Below are 19916 nucleotides of genomic sequence, written 5' to 3'. Positions count from 1 at the left end.
CCTTACATTTCCCGCCAAGAATGATAATTCGATAACGTCTGATTTTTTATTTCATCAAACTGTCATCACAGAAACAAACTACCGAATAATGTAGCCGATACTTTGAAAACGTTTCGTATAGCCATGAATACACACACCAATCACATTTATTCCTTTGAAATAACCCGGGAGCCGACAATTTGAGAAACAACACGTGCCGGTATACAACGAAAATTATAAAATTCTCAATACCTTCGTTTATGCCAGAGCTGCAGGTTTACGGTATGTACTAAAAATAGCGGTACCCATAAAACTGCTCGGTGAGAATCGCCACGAGACCTCGAAGACGTGGCGTATACAATACACGACCACGGTGTAACCTAAACATTGGTAAATTGATCAGGATTCGAAGAATTTTGTTTCCACCGAAATTCACCGAGGTGCAAACTAATCACGGGTGGAAAAACTATCAGTCACGTTCGGGAAATACTTTTCTAAGGCTCGACATTACGGTACGAGGACAGCATACAAAATCAACGTAGATCGGCTCACGGAATATATATCGTGTCGCTTAGCGCCAATATATATCTATTTGATCGAGCAAAAGATACATTGTATAAAATACTTACAATATCTGTGCTCCGTGTGACAGAAGGCCCGTAACCCGTATTGAGAGGGTTCATCTTGAGACGATTGTTTACGCGGCGCCAACACTTAGAGCAATGAGATATCACCACTTTACCACCGGTTCATAATCGTGCATTACTCTTATACACGAATCTCTCGATGTATCGTTGATTTTCACGCATGAAATCGTGTGATCACGCGTGCCTGCGCTCGCGGTCGATCCTTGGAATCCATGACAGGTACGAGCACGGGTATGGCTGCGAGCCGCATGCGCCAAAGCACAAGTTATCACGCTCTACTACCAAGGCAAGCGGGTAACATATAGATGAGAAACTCCGCTTTAAATTTAAATTTCTACTACCAAGTCGCCACACCGATTCAATTGTATTCACTCGAAACCTTAATTAATCGAACAGATTAAAACTAATTAGGACACGTCCCTTCGCTTCTTTCTCCTTTCTCCGTTGGCGTTCGTGACAGCTTTCAATTTGTTGTGTGTCAAATCAATTACTCGATCGATTATGAAAAAAATGGAGTTTTAGATTAACAAACGATTCACGAGAATTATTAATCTTTCATTTTCTATGTTGATTATTACGTACCTGGTTTTATCGTTAAGACGTAAGATAAAAATGTGATGACGTTTTAGCTTTTATTCACAAGTAATAAGTAACTTGTATAATTTCAACTTCCGGTATATTTGTGCACATAAATTCATGTAATTATAAATTTTCTATTCAAAAGTTGGATTTAATACAGCGATTATTTAATAAAAATAATAGTATTAGAAATGTTTATTTAATTGAAGAATTTAATTAATTAAATTATAAAATATATATGAAATAACAATACATTTGATTGATTTCAAATTTGAATGACTACACTTGCGTGATTTGACTCTATTTGTAATTTGAATTATACACGTTAGTTCGTTTTGCCGTGAAATCCCGCGAACATTATTGTGCGATTGGTAGTGAAATTCATGTGAAAAAAGAAGCCGAAATTTGGGATAACATCGCAATTTTTGGTCTCGTTGCTGCAGAAATAACTACGAATGGTAAGTTTATATAATTATTATAAATTATTACAAAAGTCTTAGAGTAAATCAAAGAGAAAGTAACGGAGAAATTTTTAGCTCAATACTCAATTACAAGTGTATGACTGATTTTGAAATAAATATATGATCATTTTATCGGTCATGATGAAAATAAAAGATGAAAATAAGAATTTTATCCAAAAATAAAAAATCATATGCGTTTCGGATTATTACTACCGTAAAAAAGATATAGAGAAGATTCAAATTCAAAAATAGCAATCATAACTGCCCTTTCGCGGCCATATTGCATTTTCATTCTGTCATTACATTCGAAAATTATATAAACAATATAAAATATGAACAATATAGAAAGATACTTTGTAATCAACAATATAGAAATCAACCATTTAACGATTAACGTTATTTTAAAAAATTACGACATAACATAACATTTTAAATTACATACATACTTTATTATGCATATGAATTTTAACATAGAGAGACAAAATTATTCCTTTACAATGAATCGAGATATTCTCTATTCATTTTCATAAATGACAACAAATATGTTCAATAATCTAGACTTTATTGAGCGCATTTTAAATATCATTCACGGTGTTTAGCAATTATTTTAAATTTTCTCGTTGTTACGATACCAAAGAGGTCATGAATTTTTATTTTATAAAAAAGAATAAAAAATGCCGTTAACGTAACGTATAATGAAGTATGATATAATACATGTATGTTCAAGATTAAAATCTAATCCGACGCATGAAATTACATAAATATTAACTTTCACAAAAGTTGGAATTTCGCTAAAACTCAGATAGAATAAAATTGTTATAGAAAAAGGTTCTTAAAAAGAACTCACATGTTACAGTAAAATATAACACGCGAAAGAAATTAGATTATAAAACACATTGGCACAAAGATCTTCCCCTCTTGGTATCTATCCATTTATACGTTTAACCATTTATACGTTTAATCATTCGTCAGTTAATCTAAGTATTTCAAACAACTATTTAAATATGCGCCGTAAAGTGATAATTTTGAGAAAATCGTATTTATGCCTTGAGGTTACTCATTTACAATAATGCGATGAAACGTCATTAACATCGTGTCTCGTATAGACCACTTCGGCCTATGTATCTCACCCATTTTATAACATCATGATCGGAATAGTTCAATTTGGATTCAAATACTTTCAAGTACCGAACTTTGAATCCAGAGGGCGCAAATGGTACTTCGAAATTCATCGATATAGGCGGCCGGGTCCACCTCTTTTTTGTATCAGTTTCAAGCAAATCGATTTCCGCTGATAACTGAGTTTCTTTCATACCGGCCATACGTTTAATTTTCCATACGATAGCATTTTCAGATGCTTTATATTTTGCTTTTCCTTTCAAGCAAATCAATTGTACTCCAGCGGTATTCAGAGGAGTAGGTACTCGAACTTCGATCTTTTGTCCCAACAAAGATGGTTTAAAGTTTGACTTCAGTACTGCTTTCACTTCCATCTTTGTACGTCCCACTTCACGCACTAATGGAATTACGCGGAAAGGCAATGATATATCTTTGGTGGTGCGATATCTGCAAGACATTACCAACAATTATTAATTAAGATTATTAGTTTTACATTCATAACGTTTCCCCAAAGGATTTTTACCTCATCAACTCAAATTCTCCATCAGGAGGTATGAAACTGATAGCATGTTCTGTCTCGAATTTACTAAGCTTGACACACTGATGAAATTGGCAGTCATCGATTACAACAACAGGTTTCCCAGATCTAGCACCTGTAGGATCATCTCCACCTCCTCCCAAACCGCTTCCACCTTTCATACCTTTAGCCTCCATAACAATCTTATCATTGATTCCAAACTTGCATTCTGGCATTCCAGACAAATAAGATTTCATCACAACCTGTTACGGTAGAAATGTTAGATTAATAAGTTTTCCAAAACCTCAGCTGTTCCCTCATTTTATCCCTTGAATAATAACCTTCCCAGCAACATGTGCACTTAGCACTTGCCCTTGAGGGCTCATTAAGAGATTCACATATTCAAGAACATCAAGGAATAATTCATTACGTCTGTACTTGATACCCTCTCTTCTCCATCCAATCTGACCAGTTACTTGGGAGGTTATTTGAGCCTGTTCTTCCTTTGTTGCAGATTTTACTCCTTGTTGAGTAATGAATGTTTTCAACACTCCAGTATCACAATTCTGTGGATACCCAAAATCCAAGATTTCTGGACAATAAATTTAATTATACTTTAAAAACAAAATATTTTTTGCTTATGGAAATATCTTTATATGACATATTAAGGTACTAACCATCCAAAAGCTCATAGATTAGCACAAAGTTGTTCTTGATATTCTCCTCAGAAATCTTACCAAAATATGATTGCATAACATCGATAATTTTTAATAAGAACTCAAAAACCATTGCAGCATTAACATTTTGTTTAGTAACAGCAGCCAGCCAAATATTAGCACGTTTTATATGAAAGAATGATGTTCTGGCAATATTGGTAACAGGGGAGCGTACTTGTTGCCTAGCATGGATAACATTGACACGAAATGCATCAACTGCATTTCGTCCAATGTCATCTCTATATACTCTGGAGATAAGTACCTCTCCCTTATGATTGTAGACAAATAAACCCCCTATCATTTTGACAGAGGGTACCTTTTATTATTCCAATTACAATCAATCTATAAACACATAATATTTATTTATTACCATACAAAATTTTGGATTTATCAAAATATATTTGTAAATCTTATATACTTTCTAAGATAAAATGTATCTAATATTTAATATAATATATTTATCAAATTTAACACTTTTTTAATTACAACCTTAAAATGTTTAATTTTAGGAATTTATATATAATGATGAAAATCTGTTGTAACATAAATATAGCGCGTATTAAAAAACATTGTTAGACGTCCAAAAGAATTAAAAATCAATGAATGCAAGTAGTGATATGAAAATTTTTTTGGGACAATACTGTATTAATTCAATTCAAATACTATAAGGACTAGCTTTGAAGAAAATGAGAGGAGCAATTTATCTAAAAATTAACGTAAACTTCTTACATCAAGTAAAAGATAACGCCCCTTTTCTTAAATGACATTTGAGGTTCTCTAATATGTCTTGTAAACGGTTAGTATTATTGATCGGAAATGAACGGCCTATATCGTAAGCACTATCATTATCGAAAATTCTCCGAAAATTATGAAATGCAAATATCCATAAATATAAGTTTCAGAATTGTAAAAGATCACTTACACATGACTCTTAATGCGATTAATAAAAATAAGAGACTAATTTGTATCAGCCTCCGAAACGTACAGTAACAGTACCAACCTACTGATACAAGTGCGAACTATCAAATGACGAAAGCAACACCCACTTCTTTATACTACGTATCTCAAAGACATACTATTACGATAAGTTAAGTTTAAAATAACAATAGATTAGTATAATATATAGCAATGAGTTGTATCGAAATTTAGATTTGTCTATCCATCATTATGATTGCAAATATCATAATTATAAGTTTATGGGACAAGTAGGGTTGTTGTATTGATTTCAAAACCGGTAGTTGTACATTTATATGTTTAATCACTATAATAAAAATATTAAAAAGATATTGAATTTGTCAACAATTTACAAGTTTACAGTCTACTAATTAAGCTCTTCCTTTGCACGCTCAGAAAATTTTTTGTTTTCAGAAAATTTTGAAAATATATGTATAAGATTACACTCTATGTTTTTAATGATGTAGCAAATTCATGTTTCTTTTGTTATTTGATATCTATACATACGATATATTTTAATTAAATATAAAAAACAGAGTTCAATAATTTTCTTGGTAGATATTTGAAAATCTTCTTATACCCAAAAGATACTATATCAAGTGTTTATACCAACGCCTGCGCGTTGTAATATTTTCGGATACATGTGTACCTAGTATTACAAAATGATTTACATAAGAAAAAACTGAATATGAATACATAGTTATGATACTTTCGTTAAAGTGATCATACCTTTAATTATGGCTATGGCTAACCAAGATGCAAATAATAATAACCTTGCTTTGAGGGAAAATTTAGTAAGTTATTATTATTCTTAGGCTATATATATGTATATATATATATTTGCTTATGTATATTTATTTAAATATCTTAATATTTTATCATATATTAAGAAATTTCAGCAGAACGATACGAAGTAAAAGTAATCATTGATTGATTATATAAGTATTAAGGATAAAATGATGTAATAAGTATACATTTTTTGTTAAAAATATTTTAATATAAAAAGTTGATAAAAATTTTTCTTTAAGGTAAAAACAGCAGTAGAATTTTTACAAAATCCTAAAGTACAAAGTAGCCCTATTGGACGTAAAGAAGAATTTCTTCAAAAAAAGGGTTTAACAGAGGAAGAAATTAAAAGAGCATTTAAATTAGCTTCTATTGACATAACGATTGATCAAAATGTTGTTCATAATTCAAATGATTATACAGTGGTCCCTATTCCACCGAGACAAATGTATCCATATCTTCAAACATACCCATACCAAATAACTCTTTTCCAAAGAATTAAAGAATTCTTCAATGCTACGGCTTTAATTGGAGCTACTATATATTGCATTTATTGGTTTTACAAGGTATTATCGTATGTACATAGTGCAAGCCTTACTTTCAAATCATGTAACAAGTTAATCGTATTGTACTTCATTGTAGAAATTTATTGAACCATTTCTATTTGGCCGGAGAAAGAAGGATAGCGTAAAGGATTCAGTTACTGAGTTAGACAAGACTATTCAAAATTCCATGAAAGAAGTAAAAGAATCTATTTCTAAAGTTGAGGGAGATGTGCAAAAGTTGACACAGAATCGATCTATGGACCCAATGGTACCTCAATTGGTACAAGAATTGAAACAAGATTTAGCTAGTCTCAAATCTTTACTTTTATCAAGGTATAATATACATTTATGTATGTAATTATGCTGTAACATGATTACATATTGAAGTATATTACGACACAATACGTAATCAACAATTAGAATTTATAACATTTATTCCTATACAAGATAATCATTCTGTTTATACATCATATACTATTTTATTTTTAAATTTATACAATAATCTTAAGATATAATTTTTATACAAAAGTTTTTTTTCTCCTTCTTTATGCTGATTCACACACATACAAACATGCATATATTTCAGATCCAATCACTCAAATACATTCATTTAAAAATACAAAAGTAAAAATTTTTTTTTAATAAAAAAACTATAAAATATATCAATCAAATTGTGATTGATTACAAAAAATATGTAAAAAACACAGATTCTACGTTTAATATTCTTGCATAATTTTGTAATTAGTATTACCAAAATTGTATAAAATTTGTACGTAGAAAGTCAAGTAATTTACAATTATTCGTATTTACCAAAATTTTGAATTTTAAACAGAAAACAATTTCCAAGTGCGCCAGCATCAGTACCATCTATATCTATACCAACATGGCAATTAGATGCTGCAGGTACAAGTCAGGAAAAATCAACTGAACGAGAAGATGATGCTGGAAGTGGAAGTAGCGCTAATAATTCAGATAGTTCTCTGGAAATGATTCGCGAAGATCCGCCTAAGGTGTAAATTCAAGATAATTCATAAACATTCACTTCCACCATAACAGTCTTCAATGTACAGAATATTCTGTGATGTTTATTAAAAGAAATAGATGATTTTAATCACGTGTAATATATATTAAGATTCGAACTTTTACTCTTATTATATTACCGATTCAACTTTTATTTTGACCAATTCTGTGTTGACTTTTGTGTCCAAAAGTCACATAGTAAACGTTTTGGTTCCTATAAAAATGTAAAGTTGTTTGTAAAACAAAGGGACATATATAATGCATTATATTTTAAATAATATTAAATTTTTGTAAATGACGCTTGTTACTTAATTTTTATTTATTTTTCTTCTTTTTGGGAATCTCTGAAAGAACTAACATTTGTTCGGCTTTGATTATTAGCATCAATCTTCCATCCCTGTTGTTAAAGGCCTCGAATATTGTTTAATAATTTTATGATATTGAAATAAAAAAGTAAATAAAAAATAAAACATTTTCTTAACAATATTCCTAATGCACAATCACATTACTATTTAACATTGTTTATTACTTAGAACAAATCATCTATATGAAATATTTAACGATATAATGGGAAAGGTATAAAAACCAAAAATACAAACTAGCTTTACAAACTAAATATGTACATTTTAATTCATATTTGAATTTAAAAAGACAATCGCGATACATAGAACCATATTAAGCCAAGGAATATTTTATACAAGTTGCTTTGCAGTGTATATCTGAAATTAAAAAATTAATATTTCCTTGACATATAGATATAATTGCATGTATGTGAGCATACATACATGTACATACAGGTATACTATGTACAGAAAGACATTATTTTATTAAATGTGGTGTAATCCTGCTTTATCTTATACCTATTACCCATGGCTACTCTTATTACTTTGGGGAAATAAATTACTATTAATAATATAAATCCTTGTGAGCAATTCATTTGATATACGTCAATAAATAAACAAATGTTCTCAATCATATGCAATTTATTTGAGAACAAATTATTATTTCAATCTTGTGCACATGGGCATATTTTTTTAAATTGAAGTTTTATGATTAAGTGAAACTAACATTTATATATATATATTTATGTATCTATATATATAAATGTTATGTGAAATGTTTAATGGCTTGATTACACTTTTCATTCACTCAAACCAATCATTCTGCAACAAACACATTCCTCACCATAGTACAAACCATGTAATCTTCAATATTACTTTGAATGCTTAAACAAGCGAACAAATGTACTGTAGAGCTACATGTACGATTACATCCGTTCACTGTTACTTTATTCGTCTATTTTTTTATCTCTTTAACATCGTACATTGCGTTTTAAAGAATTTTAATTTTTTTAAAAATTTATTGAAATCAAATATCGCTTCCTCATAGTTCTTTAATACTTCTTTTTATTATTAGGTATATCCAGGATAGCTGCCTCACTGATACAGTGAGTTACAGCGAAGTCCATTTAAAGTGTGACTTAGTAGTAGATTATCCTTTTTTTAATACTACACTTTAAGTTTAATAATATTATATATAACAGAAATAATTTGTTTAAAAAATATAACACTTTTTTATCATGTGTGGCAAAATACTTAAAATGTTTTGCATATCTCCACTTAGAACAAAATTATTTCAAGTAAAATATATAAATCTATGTTAACTGAAAATCTTGATCTTTGGCAAATACATTTTTTTCTTAAAAAGCTCTGTATGTTTGTCGTGTATGCATGTGTGTATATGTGTAATTGTTTTTGCGTATGTGTGTACCATTCGCGTACGTACATATATAGTATTGCGCACACATGAACATAACGAAAATACCAGGATATTTTGTGCTAATGTAAATAGTTTGGTTAAAGGTCCCACTCCCTTTCAGACTTACTCGCTACAGTTTTGTTTTCTAACGAGCGTAGAAAATGAGGACAGGGTGTGTGTCAGGGATCATTGTCGCATCGTTTAGTCAGCATCCTAATGTCTATTAACACAGTACCAGTAACAATAATCCTAGATTAAACACGCTAAACGTTTTGTAGTTCGGTCTCTAATAAATCTAATTTATTAATTAATCCAAACTGTGCTACCAAGTATGATGTAAATGTAAATTCCTTGAAAGAACAGACCGCACGTCCTGTGTAAAACGAAGTGCATCCAGAACTGGAAGTAAACTTAACAGAGCAGTATCTCCCGCGTCGCTAAACCATGACTTTATTGGTATTGCATTATCTGCCATAAACAGAAAAAAGGGAATAAACAATTGCTTTCTAAAAATGCTTAACACGTGAATAACATTTTTAAGTCTAAAATATCTAAAAACGAAATATCAATTAAAAAATTATAGTTGTCCAATATAACATCCAAGAAAATCCGATTATACAACACTTTCTTTATGTAAAAATATACTACTCAATTTTTAAAGAATGGATTATGATTTTCTTGGATGCTGGAGATAAAAAGCATTGAATAAAAATAAAATCTAATCTTTAATCTAGTACCTGATACACAGGAATTATTAAAAAAAACGATTAAAACAGTCGAAATTAGTTCATTGCCAATTCGGCGTAGTGTCCAGTGCTTATTCAAGTGGAGGAGCATTGGCAATTGAGCATATTTTACATCTATCCATAGGCCTGTATTCAGTGCTTGCTTACAGAACATCAACGCTGATAGCTGCAAATAGATACGTTTTTCAATAAAATTTATCTCGGTGTTCGATTTCATTATTTGTTTACCCAGTCAAACTATATAAAATGTAAGTGTAGGAACTAAACGACATGAAAGAAAAATTATAAAATATGTCAATGTTTTCTCTGTTATTAATGCGCGCAGCACCGTTTATTTAAAATAATTACAGCAACGATCATAGCAACGATAATAACAGTAATAGATACACCGAAATTGGTTTAAATTAAAAAATTAATAAATTCGTTCTAGTAGAAAAAGTTTCATAAAATAAACTACGTATCTTAAATAATGTTTTAAATCTTAGTTTCGATGTTTTAGTTTACAAAATAAAATTGCAATGATGGAATAATTTGATATCAATGGCTGCATAGACAATATAAACTCATAAAATAATATATAATTCTGTATTTATCTGTATCCCTAACAACTAGAATCGGTACACAAAACGTCTTTAATCATTAAAGCATATGGACATCAGAATGTATTTGTAGAATGTTATTTATGAGTGCAATTTCTGAATGAATTTGATTAAAAGTTGTTGAGTAATGAGATTAGGAAATATTTAATCAATATTTTTAATGTAGATCGAGATAGAATTATTCCACTACACATAGTTGTGCACATGTAAGCAAGTTCTGACTACAGGTTGTGATATATAGTACATGATACGACAATAGTATTAAAATTATAAAAACAATCCTATATGTAAATATGTATACTAAATTCGTGTATATATTCATTTCATCTTTTATTAATCGTTTTTGTATTTGTAATAATTTGTTCACAATTATTGTTGTATCATGCATAAAATTAAACAGATTTAGAATACATGATTATTTTTAATACATACGAAAAAAATTAAAAAATTAGGAAATCGTGTTAAATCAGACAACTACATTATAAGAGTCATGAAAAATTAATATTATTGCATTAAGAAAAATAAATATTATGAATACTTACGAGGATAAGCCCTGTAGGCTCCAGGACTGTTATCAAGTATAAAGACTGACGCTAGATCTGAACAAATTGCAGATAGATCTTTAGTATAGGAACCCATTTCTGGTGTACAATGTTGTCTATAGTATCTTCTTCTTAAAATACCCCTGTTGTTATCTAACTTTTCTGCAACAGCTGCTCCATAGATTTCCATGGAAGCAGTGAAAACCACTAGTTCGTACCTTTAAAAAGAGGAAAAAGAAAGAACATTTATTTTTCAATATATTTAATAGCATATGTTATATTAAAAATATCAACAGTTCATAATTGATATGATTTCTTATCTAAAGGCATAATAGGTACAAAGTCTCAATTGAAATATAAATGAAAGTTATTTTCTGATAATGAAACTTACCATTGACTAACAATATCTAGAAAGAAATCTACATGTGGTCTTTTGTGGACAAAAAATCTGACTGGATGTCTATCTATTTTCACCTTAAGAATAAAATCTGGTGGTGTACCAAATCTAACTGTTGGCCTTGCTACTCCATCATGATGGGAGTGAATTAATGTTTCATCCAAATCCAATACTAGTACTTTCCTTTTAACTATACCTATAATACATTTTAGTTATATATATACATTAATAGCTTATAGCAACACATCTAACATAGAATATCAGTAATACTTACTAAGTCTGTGCCTTGACAATGGAGATAATGGGAAGATCTCATATTTAACAGGTTGCATTTGTGATATCTAAAAATGCATCAATTATAAAACATGAATTATTTATTTAATATTTAGCATATGCATAATAATGCCTCTATTATCAACATAAATAAGCAATAGAAATAATGACTGAACGCAGTGTGCTTACATAAAACATATTTATATTAATGGAATATGACATGTGTAAAAATAGGGGGTAAAGGAAAGTAATTAAAAGATTCCTCAAATTAAGATACTTTATTGTTTTATGGTAAACAAATGTCATTATTTACCTGGCTGTTAAAATATATCTAATATGTGAGAAACACAATATATAGAACATAATATATACATCGTTTACTAATTAAAAACGCTGATTAACAATGATATAGCAAAAGCATATGATACTTCAAACCTCATATGACCCTCCAGAAAATATGATAATCATGATTATTCTATATGTTTTAACATCAAAAGCAAAAGAAAGGGATTACAATGTTAAAGAAAAAAGCTTTTAATCATTGCACGGAATGTTTTAACGTAATTAACGCTGCATTATGAACACGCTATATTGTGACAACATGATCATAACAAATATTCACTGGAACCGACGGAAGATTGTTGTAAATGGAGAAACGTGAATTAATGTATTTAATGGAGAAATTGACACAATACCAGGAGGATATTATGTTATAAAAATTGTAAGGGAAAAAATGCTAGTAGAGGCGCGAAGCACCTACTTACGGCTCTAACCTGCTTCTTGAGGAGAAAGAAGACGCATGTCCACAATCGGGAGGCCATCAAGAGGAAAGCTCTCATCCCCATCTGCAATTGCTTCAGCATCTCTACTGATCTTCTTACCGGGCCGAAGTCCGGCAACACTTGATCTCCAGTCTCGCCTACGTTAGGGTCTCTTTTTCCCTTGCAACACTCCACTTCACGTTATAGTATTATACAAACTTTATCGTAAACAAACGTCTTTTACGCGAATAGGAAACATGGAATCTGAATATTCATCAACATTACGAACCTTCCGCGTATAGTGGCGGCGTGCACATGCAAATACGCTTTTCCATATCTTGTCATGTTTCGGTAAAAACTACAGGCAAAATCTATGTACGAATCTTTTTCACATACACCACGCAGTAGCCGCCATCTTTCGCACATCGACCCAATTTTTCCATGCGCTTAGCTAGCGCGCATGATATTCTCAAAATTCTACTTTATGTGTATCATACACCGTTTACATTTCCCGCGAGCCGACTGCATAAGAGAAAATTGAGAAATATAATGATCAGACTAATCATAAATCATTGTACATATATATACATACATATATATGTATATATACACACACACACACATATATATATATATATATATATATCTAATAGGATGGTATTATATAATAACAAGAAGTTCATTCATTATTCAAAAGTTTAAATGCAAATTTCGGATTTAAAACATTGTTCTTTTAAATTTTCAAAGATTTATATTGCATGTGATTAATTAAAATCACATCTTATAAAAAAAACCAATACTTAGTGTTCTGTACATCATATGTATTAATGAATACAACAAACAACACACTCGATTCTGTCGGCAAACAACAATTAGATAAGGAATCACCAAAGTGTTATCACTTTCTTTTATGGAATGAAAGCACGAATATCTGCTATATCAAATTGATATTAAAGCATGACATTCAGTTTTTGCTGTTATCAAAAACTATACCACGCGGTCAATTCTGTTTTTTTTCCCTATTGATTACAAAGATGACGCAATATTTGATCATTTCACTGCTATATTCTTCCTGAATAAGTTAAAAAATTAATATTATTCAAATTCACTAGGAAATCGCCAATTTATTCTATCATCTGGGATAATATTAATTAAACAGCACGAATTATTGTTTAGTAGGAATTTATAAAAAGTATTACTAACTATTTCTGGACACCTCTTTTTGGATTAATAGAACTTACCGTAAAAGTGAAAACTTAAAAATAACTTTCTCTGGGGCTTGTAATTTGCAATTATATACGTTCAAATATGTATGACCAGCATTACAATTATGTTATTCTCGTATTATTGGTTTAGATTTTCAAAATTTCTGTCGATTCGATTGGGTAAACTGTCGCTTGATCCTCCTCTCACAATTCAGCGTCCATTTCAATAAATCTGATTGCTCGGTTTTACACCAATCAAAAACAGACGTTGAACCAAACGGAAAGGAAGCGTCGGCTTTCTGTGATGTTACTAACTCGCAGATGTAGCAACGGTATCAACCTTAAAATCTAGTATGACGTTTAATATACAGGCAGCTGCTTACGTTAGATCAAAATACAGTGCTCTTAGTGATTGGCTTGCACGACTAAGCTAAATTTCAATTGAATTAGGAAAATACCGATTATTCTTGTATTTCATAAACTGTACCATCAAGCTGTAAGGAGCACGATGACGGATTTAACAGGGTTACGAATGAACGTGGCCGCTCTGAAACGGGTAGACCCCTATGTAAAAGATATTCTGGAAACTGCGACACACGTAGCACTTTATACCTTTAACGCAGTTAATAATGAGTGGGAAAAAACGAATATTGAAGGTGCTCTATTCGTATATTCGCGAAATGGCGAACCCTATAACAGTGTTCTTATCATGAATAGGTAACGTATAATGTATATACATGTATACATACATATACATGTACATTTTTGTATTGTATTTGTCTATATTTTTTAAACATATTACAAATATTAAGCGTGCGAGTATTAACATATGTATAATTTATACTATTCATTAATACATTCAGTGAAAATAACGTTCTAGGAAACATGTTTTATAATTAAAGGCACAATGAATATTTTAATATTTTCTATAACTCATTATTTCATGTATTGTATTAGAAACATTGTTTCTATTAGATTTGCATTAGTAAAACAAATTAATGTATATGATTTAATTGCAATATTATATATAGCTTGCTAGGTATTTGAAGTATCATAATACTATATACCGTATAGTGTTCAGCAATCTTGTTATAGGTTATTATTTGACATTATACGAAAGATAATTATATATCAAAAAAAATCTGTGCGAGTCTTAAATAAGCCTATTATTTTATGTATTAATAACATTCTTACAGATTAAATACAAATAACCTAGTAGAGCCAGTTACGCAAGGTTTAGATTTACAACTCCAAGAACCTTTTTTACTCTATAGAAATTCCAGATGTAATATTTATGGCATTTGGTTTTACGATAAAGAAGAATGTGTACGCATTGGTGCAATGTTGAACAAACTTATTAAAGAATCAGAGGAAAACCGCAAGACTTTCAATAAACCTGCTGTTAACGTAAAAAAAGAATCCGGCCCTAATGCGAGCAATGTTGATATATTTAGTATGCTTAGTAAAGCTCAAGAAGACTTTAATACTAATAGAAATAATAATAGTAGTGGAGGTGGTATCAAAGAAAGGCATAGTACTAAATCTCCATTAGATACTCCTACAACTGATGATGTATCTGGACCATTAGCTGCGCCATTAGGACCAGATGTTACTTCACAGAGTGTAATGGACTTTTTTGCAAAAGCAAAAGTTAGTATTACATGTTCAATCGTATATAGTGTTTTAAAGTAAGGAGTTGGAAATATGTTAGATTTTACAATCTTTCTAGGTTAATACTGGTCACTTTAAGGCTGGAGATCAGCCTACTCCAGGGGGTACTGTTGCAAACGAAAGTAAGCCTTTGCTTGCTCGGTTAATGTCACACCCAGCAGCTCACACAGTTGAACATATTGAAAAACAACACAGATCTATAACCCCTCAACCAGCTACTCAACAACAGACTACTCCAACTACTATATTGACTGCTAACAGTGCTTGTAATGCAACAGCTTCGAACAGAACTAAAAAACGAAACAGAACTGCTTCTCAACAAGATTCAATGATACCTACGCCTGCGTCTATAACTCAAGAAATTTTAACACCTATGAATCAAAATACTGCCGATACAAATGGAACAACGGGATTTCTTAGGATACAGTCACCCACAAATGCATCAACTTCTACTTTAACGAATCATCAAGCATCAGATATTATTGGTCCTAGCAATTCAAATCCACTCGCATCTTTGTTTGCTCATGCATCTGCGACAACGGTGAGTGGATGTATATATCGACTCGTGTTAGGTTGTATATTTATATAAGTACGCGAAATTTGAAATTTTTATTTTAATCCTATCAGGCATCGGAAGATATTATTACGCCTCCCACTCTATCAGGAAGAGGATCAGCACCGGCATTAATTCCTCCTGTTATGTTCGCTGCCCCTAGTCCACCTGAACCTTTAACCAGACCGTTAGAACCATTGACAAAAAATCAGTTTCTTCGAGCCTTTAACTATTTATTGAGAAGTGATCCCGATTTTATCAACAAACTTCACGAAGCTTATGTTAAATCGTTCGGTGAAATATTGTCCTAGAACTATAATTTGTTAACCGGTATAAATGGAACCCGTCATGCGGGTTGTGACGGTCGACTGATTATAGTATCGAGCGAAACCTAGTATTTCTATGTTACATGTACATAGATGGAACACAATGTCCTGCTCGAATTTCAATTGAACTTGACTGGTAGCCCAATTTTTGGGAAGATCAAATCATAAATACAAATAAAGATACATACCTTAAACAGTATTTTTATAAGCTACTACACTTTTTCCCATGAAAAAGAGTGAAATGGATCATGGATGCGTAACGAGGTATAAAACCTGTGGAAATTGTAAAAGGAAATGAGACGAGGAATGTGAAAATTGTACGATTTTAAACTGTGATGCCAAAACATTTATATTATACTAACATTTTATGATTACTATTTCGAAATGAAACGAGACAAATTTTCTGAGCTGATCAAATAGATTACATATTTTACGGAATAATGACATACCCTTCCTATATATCGGGTATCGGTATGGTATGTATATGTAATTATAAAAAAAGGAGGAAATAAATAGAGACCGATTACTGAAAAATTATTTCAATGTATTTTAAGTCGATTTTCGTATCGATTTGTCCCTCATGAGTAACACGTGTTGTAAAACAAAGTCGTGGTACATTTAATAATATAATTATCATACAAGTTATGTCATACTATCACAATATAGTATATTTATATGGAATACGATTACTATGTCAGGAGTACGTGATGTACTAGAATAATTGATTTGCGGAAGAAGATATCTTATACAATTAAAAAAACAAGTATCAGACTTTTTAGTGTTCTTCGTTCATTTTTCATCGATATCGTTTCTCGATGGAAAAAATGATTCTTATTGCAGGATTATATGTGTATCCCTTGAGATTATATTGTAACATTACTATGGTCTTCTGTCTAAAACCGTCTTTAACATTTGAAGTTCGACGATATCGTAAAACGCGATTACAATTACAATTTGTACGCCGCCTAAATAAGCGAATATCATTTAATATACGATACAAAATACATAATCTATTTACAATGCTACAATAAAGGCGTTATCATGCGTATCATTTTTTTTTTCTTTCTTTTTTTTTTGCTTTTAATTAACGTCATATACAAAGGCCCTGTTTTATTGACCTTTTCTCACTCTTCAATCTTTCCTGTGATCATTCACAGGATCGTCGTTCAAAGGAATTGCAGCTATCGATGCACAACACGCAATGTTATAATTTACAGCAGTCGCTTTTTTCACAAAATTCACAGCCAAGTGGAGCTATACAAGCCCGCTAGCTTTCTAGTTAGTCTTACTAATGTCTATCCGCTAGAACACTTTATCGAACGTCTTTGGGATTGCGAGATTATTAAACGAGAGGCACTTTCGGTGATCCTAATAACGGTGGTCCATTATCGGGCATTTGATGTGATCCGAGTTTGTTGCTTTGCGTCGGCACAGGCTGAAGTAATTTAGTGGCAAGAGTGGCCAGTATCAGTAGAGCGATTAGACCGCAAATCGGTACAGCGATTGTGGCAGTCTTGAACCATCCATCTGTCGCTTGACCTCCGTGATTGATCGGCTGCACCGGACTGAGGAAAGGTCGTTGGTCACTCACCAGTACTGTTAACAATAAAAAGTCTTTCGTTACATACCTAGCTGTTTGAAATAAATTATGCAAAACGTTTCATTATTCATAAATTCACACAACCTTCGACTTTCGCCATTGTTTTAAATCACCGGTTCGAGGCTTCGTAAAATTCTCTTCCTCTCTCTCTTTCTACATATATATATATATATCTTAACACATATTTATCGAACAAGTGGAAATCATTGAACTCAAGAATTTTTTCAACGTATGAGAAATAAATTTGAATAATCGAGTTAGAAGGAAATGATATTGTGTTATCTCGCACTATCTATACAAAACGAACGGAGCGTGACTTGTATTAGAAAAAAATTCGTTACAAAATAAACGCGGAGACGCGTACGAAAATAGCATTATAGAGAAATGCGAAAGCGCCATTTCTGATGGCATCGCGTCGAGTTAAGTCCACGCAATTTTAATGATCTTGCAATGAGAATATTCATTCAACCTTGAAGAGTCTTGTTGAGCCTGTTTCTCATGGCTGGGCTATCCACGTGGTTACAGAGATCTTGTTCGCAACAGAGGTATCCCGTAGGACATTGGTGTTCTTTGAAGCTCTCATCGAGGCAGCCACTGTAGGCGCTATGTTCTGCTCTTAATAATGATGGATAAAAGCAGCCCCTGCCACGGCACATGTATCCTTGAGGCACACATTCCGGTTGATTGCAATAACACCTCACTTCTCGGACGTATGGCGAGTCTGCGAATGGAAAAAATATTGAGATTAATTAATTTTTGTTATTACGAGAGGAATTCAAATCGAAAGATTTAACATGATTAAAAAGGACCGGTGAAAAGAATTGCATGCGAGGACATCAAGTTTATAATTTGAGAGAATCACGGCAATGAAACAGGAATACTATTACGAGATCAGCAATACAAATTATCTCCAGCGCTACGCTCGAAATTGTCGGACAGAGGGAGAGAAGTTTGAGGTCAGAGAACATTCTTCTCAACTGGAATAATACCGAAAGTGCGATAAAGCGAACAAGACGTCTTTCGTTTTTCATGCTGTTTTTGATAATAATAGCCTTGATTGATAATAGATGATTCATTCTGATTAATGATGCAATATTACGGTTCGTCTTTACATACGCTAGATTCCCTTGTACTTGTCTCCAACATCTCGGATATAACAAGATTCTATCAACGAATGTATATACTAGTTAAGCGATATACTGCACGTTCTACTAATTGATTACATTTCATCTTTATTTATAAGCTCGTATAGTGGATAAGACAATTCGAGCGATATAATTCCACTATCGTTAAGCGTTTTCACGTTCAAGCATCTTAAGCATAACTGCGTTGATATACTTGGCGGCCTCCCTTAATGAGTACCCGACTGAAAGTCATAAAAGATTATACCCTGGTCGTTGCAACAGCTATACAGAGAGCTTACTTTCGTTTACCTGCCGGCTACCAAGCCCTCCTTCGTTCGTCGATGAGACTTATAATTTTATATAGGCTCGTATAAATATCTTAGTACATACATAATTCGACAAAATGCGAATCGGCATAAGATGTATATCTACGAGTACAGCGTATATCTCGCTAACGTATTTGCCAAACAAATTTCTTAAAATAAATGGTAGAAGGACAACAAATTTTGATAGAGAGTAATGTTTGAGATGTTTTGCTCGAACAGACTACAACCGGGGGGTCTGGAAGAAATCCACGGCGAGAAACAGGCTCGATACAACACTGGGACCGTGCTTGACATAGCGTAAATATACATTACACCGAGAGAGAGTAGAGTTCTCTCCGCGGTGTGTTAATGAGGGCCGTATGAAATAAACAAAGAGACACGGAGCAGTTCGCAGTGACTAACCATCGTACCGCCTGTTTATTATGATAATGCGAAGCCATCTTTATCCGTGACTTTACTCTCGCCCGTTTACTCTTCTCTCAGCCTCTCCCTTCACGTTTCCTTCGGCCAACGGAATAATTTATTTTGCTGCACAAGCTGCCATGTGGATTTCACTGCAACCAGCTACGGTTTAACGAAATAATTCATTAGCATGATTGAACGTTGCCTCTCGACTATTCTCATGAAACTCTCAAGGCGATATCGCGGCAACCTTCTTTTTGTCTTCTGTCATCGAGAAACAAAGCGACGCAACAGATCGATCGATGCGAAA

At 32.1% G+C, this 19916-nt stretch overlaps 6 protein-coding genes across 13 annotated transcripts in view; 2 read left to right on the top strand and 4 right to left on the bottom strand.

Moving 5' to 3' along the window:
• LOC117216569 (calmodulin-binding transcription activator 2) overlaps nucleotides 1-879 on the bottom strand; it is a 40471-nt gene extending 39592 nt beyond the window's left edge. For 3 of the 5 annotated variants that reach the window (XM_033463362.1, XM_033463364.1, XM_033463366.1), the window contains exon 1: nucleotides 609-879. The gene's annotated coding sequence lies outside the window, so the exon portion shown is untranslated. Of the gene's footprint in view, nucleotides 1-231; nucleotides 360-608 lie in introns of all 5 variants that reach the window. The other 2 variants (XM_033463363.1, XM_033463365.1) reach the window with 2 other exon arrangements.
• A 1209-nt stretch (nucleotides 880-2088) lies between these two features.
• LOC117216573 (AP-2 complex subunit mu) lies at nucleotides 2089-5094 on the bottom strand. Of its 2 annotated transcripts, none has more exons than XM_033463370.1 (5): nucleotides 4941-5094; nucleotides 3980-4360; nucleotides 3644-3894; nucleotides 3309-3565; nucleotides 2089-3232 (listed from the first exon to the last, which is right to left on the bottom strand). In XM_033463370.1, the coding sequence occupies exons 2-5, from the start codon at nucleotides 4317-4319 to the stop codon at nucleotides 2752-2754; spliced, it is 1329 nt and encodes a 442-aa protein (XP_033319261.1). In that variant the 5' UTR covers nucleotides 4320-4360; nucleotides 4941-5094; the 3' UTR covers nucleotides 2089-2751. The 2 variants fall into 2 exon arrangements, with proteins under 2 accessions (XP_033319261.1, XP_033319262.1); XM_033463371.1 differs by having other exon boundaries at nucleotides 4748-5036.
• A 348-nt stretch (nucleotides 5095-5442) lies between these two features.
• On the top strand, nucleotides 5443-7457 carry LOC117216575 (peroxisomal membrane protein PEX14). The gene is made up of 4 exons (XM_033463375.1): nucleotides 5443-5766; nucleotides 6001-6324; nucleotides 6401-6636; nucleotides 7136-7457. Exons 1-4 carry the CDS (start codon nucleotides 5710-5712, stop codon nucleotides 7317-7319), a joined length of 801 nt encoding a protein of 266 aa, XP_033319266.1. The 5' UTR covers nucleotides 5443-5709; the 3' UTR covers nucleotides 7320-7457.
• Nucleotides 7458-8471: 1014 nt separating this feature from the next.
• On the bottom strand, nucleotides 8472-12921 carry LOC117216574 (CTD nuclear envelope phosphatase 1 homolog). Of its 3 annotated transcripts, XR_004489389.1 has the most exons (7): nucleotides 12689-12921; nucleotides 12403-12593; nucleotides 11640-11706; nucleotides 11360-11561; nucleotides 10969-11186; nucleotides 9819-9993; nucleotides 9419-9549 (listed from the first exon to the last, which is right to left on the bottom strand). XR_004489389.1 is itself a non-coding variant. In XM_033463374.1 (6 exons), exons 1-6 carry the CDS (start codon nucleotides 12732-12734, stop codon nucleotides 9404-9406), a joined length of 861 nt encoding a protein of 286 aa, XP_033319265.1. In that variant the 5' UTR covers nucleotides 12735-12921; the 3' UTR covers nucleotides 8472-9403. The 3 variants fall into 3 exon arrangements, 2 of the variants coding, with proteins under 2 accessions (XP_033319265.1, XP_033319263.1); XM_033463374.1 differs by lacking the exon at nucleotides 9819-9993 and having other exon boundaries at nucleotides 8472-9549; nucleotides 12412-12593; XM_033463372.1 differs by lacking the exons at nucleotides 9819-9993; nucleotides 12689-12921 and having other exon boundaries at nucleotides 8472-9549; nucleotides 12403-12617.
• A 973-nt stretch (nucleotides 12922-13894) lies between these two features.
• Nucleotides 13895-16691, top strand: LOC117216571 (mRNA-decapping enzyme 1A). Its single transcript, XM_033463369.1, has 4 exons — nucleotides 13895-14321; nucleotides 14801-15254; nucleotides 15334-15816; nucleotides 15903-16691. Exons 1-4 carry the CDS (start codon nucleotides 14113-14115, stop codon nucleotides 16137-16139), a joined length of 1383 nt encoding a protein of 460 aa, XP_033319260.1. The 5' UTR covers nucleotides 13895-14112; the 3' UTR covers nucleotides 16140-16691.
• LOC117216576 (BMP and activin membrane-bound inhibitor homolog) overlaps nucleotides 16678-19916 on the bottom strand; it is a 26606-nt gene continuing 23367 nt past the window's right edge. Inside the window, exons 2-3 of the mRNA XM_033463376.1 lie at nucleotides 18224-18475; nucleotides 16678-17750 (exon numbers count right to left, since the gene is read on the bottom strand). Of these exons, the coding sequence (XP_033319267.1) occupies nucleotides 17497-17750; nucleotides 18224-18475 (506 nt within the window). The 3' untranslated portion in view covers nucleotides 16678-17496. The remainder of the gene's footprint in view (nucleotides 17751-18223; nucleotides 18476-19916) is intronic.

Source organism: Bombus bifarius, unplaced genomic scaffold (assembly GCF_011952205.1).
Source record: "Bombus bifarius isolate JDL3187 unplaced genomic scaffold, Bbif_JDL3187 scf7180000010271, whole genome shotgun sequence".
Lineage (NCBI taxonomy): Eukaryota > Metazoa > Arthropoda > Insecta > Hymenoptera > Apidae > Bombus > Bombus bifarius.
Note: the sequence above shows the minus strand (reverse complement) of the source record. Positions and strands in the feature narration are given on the sequence as shown.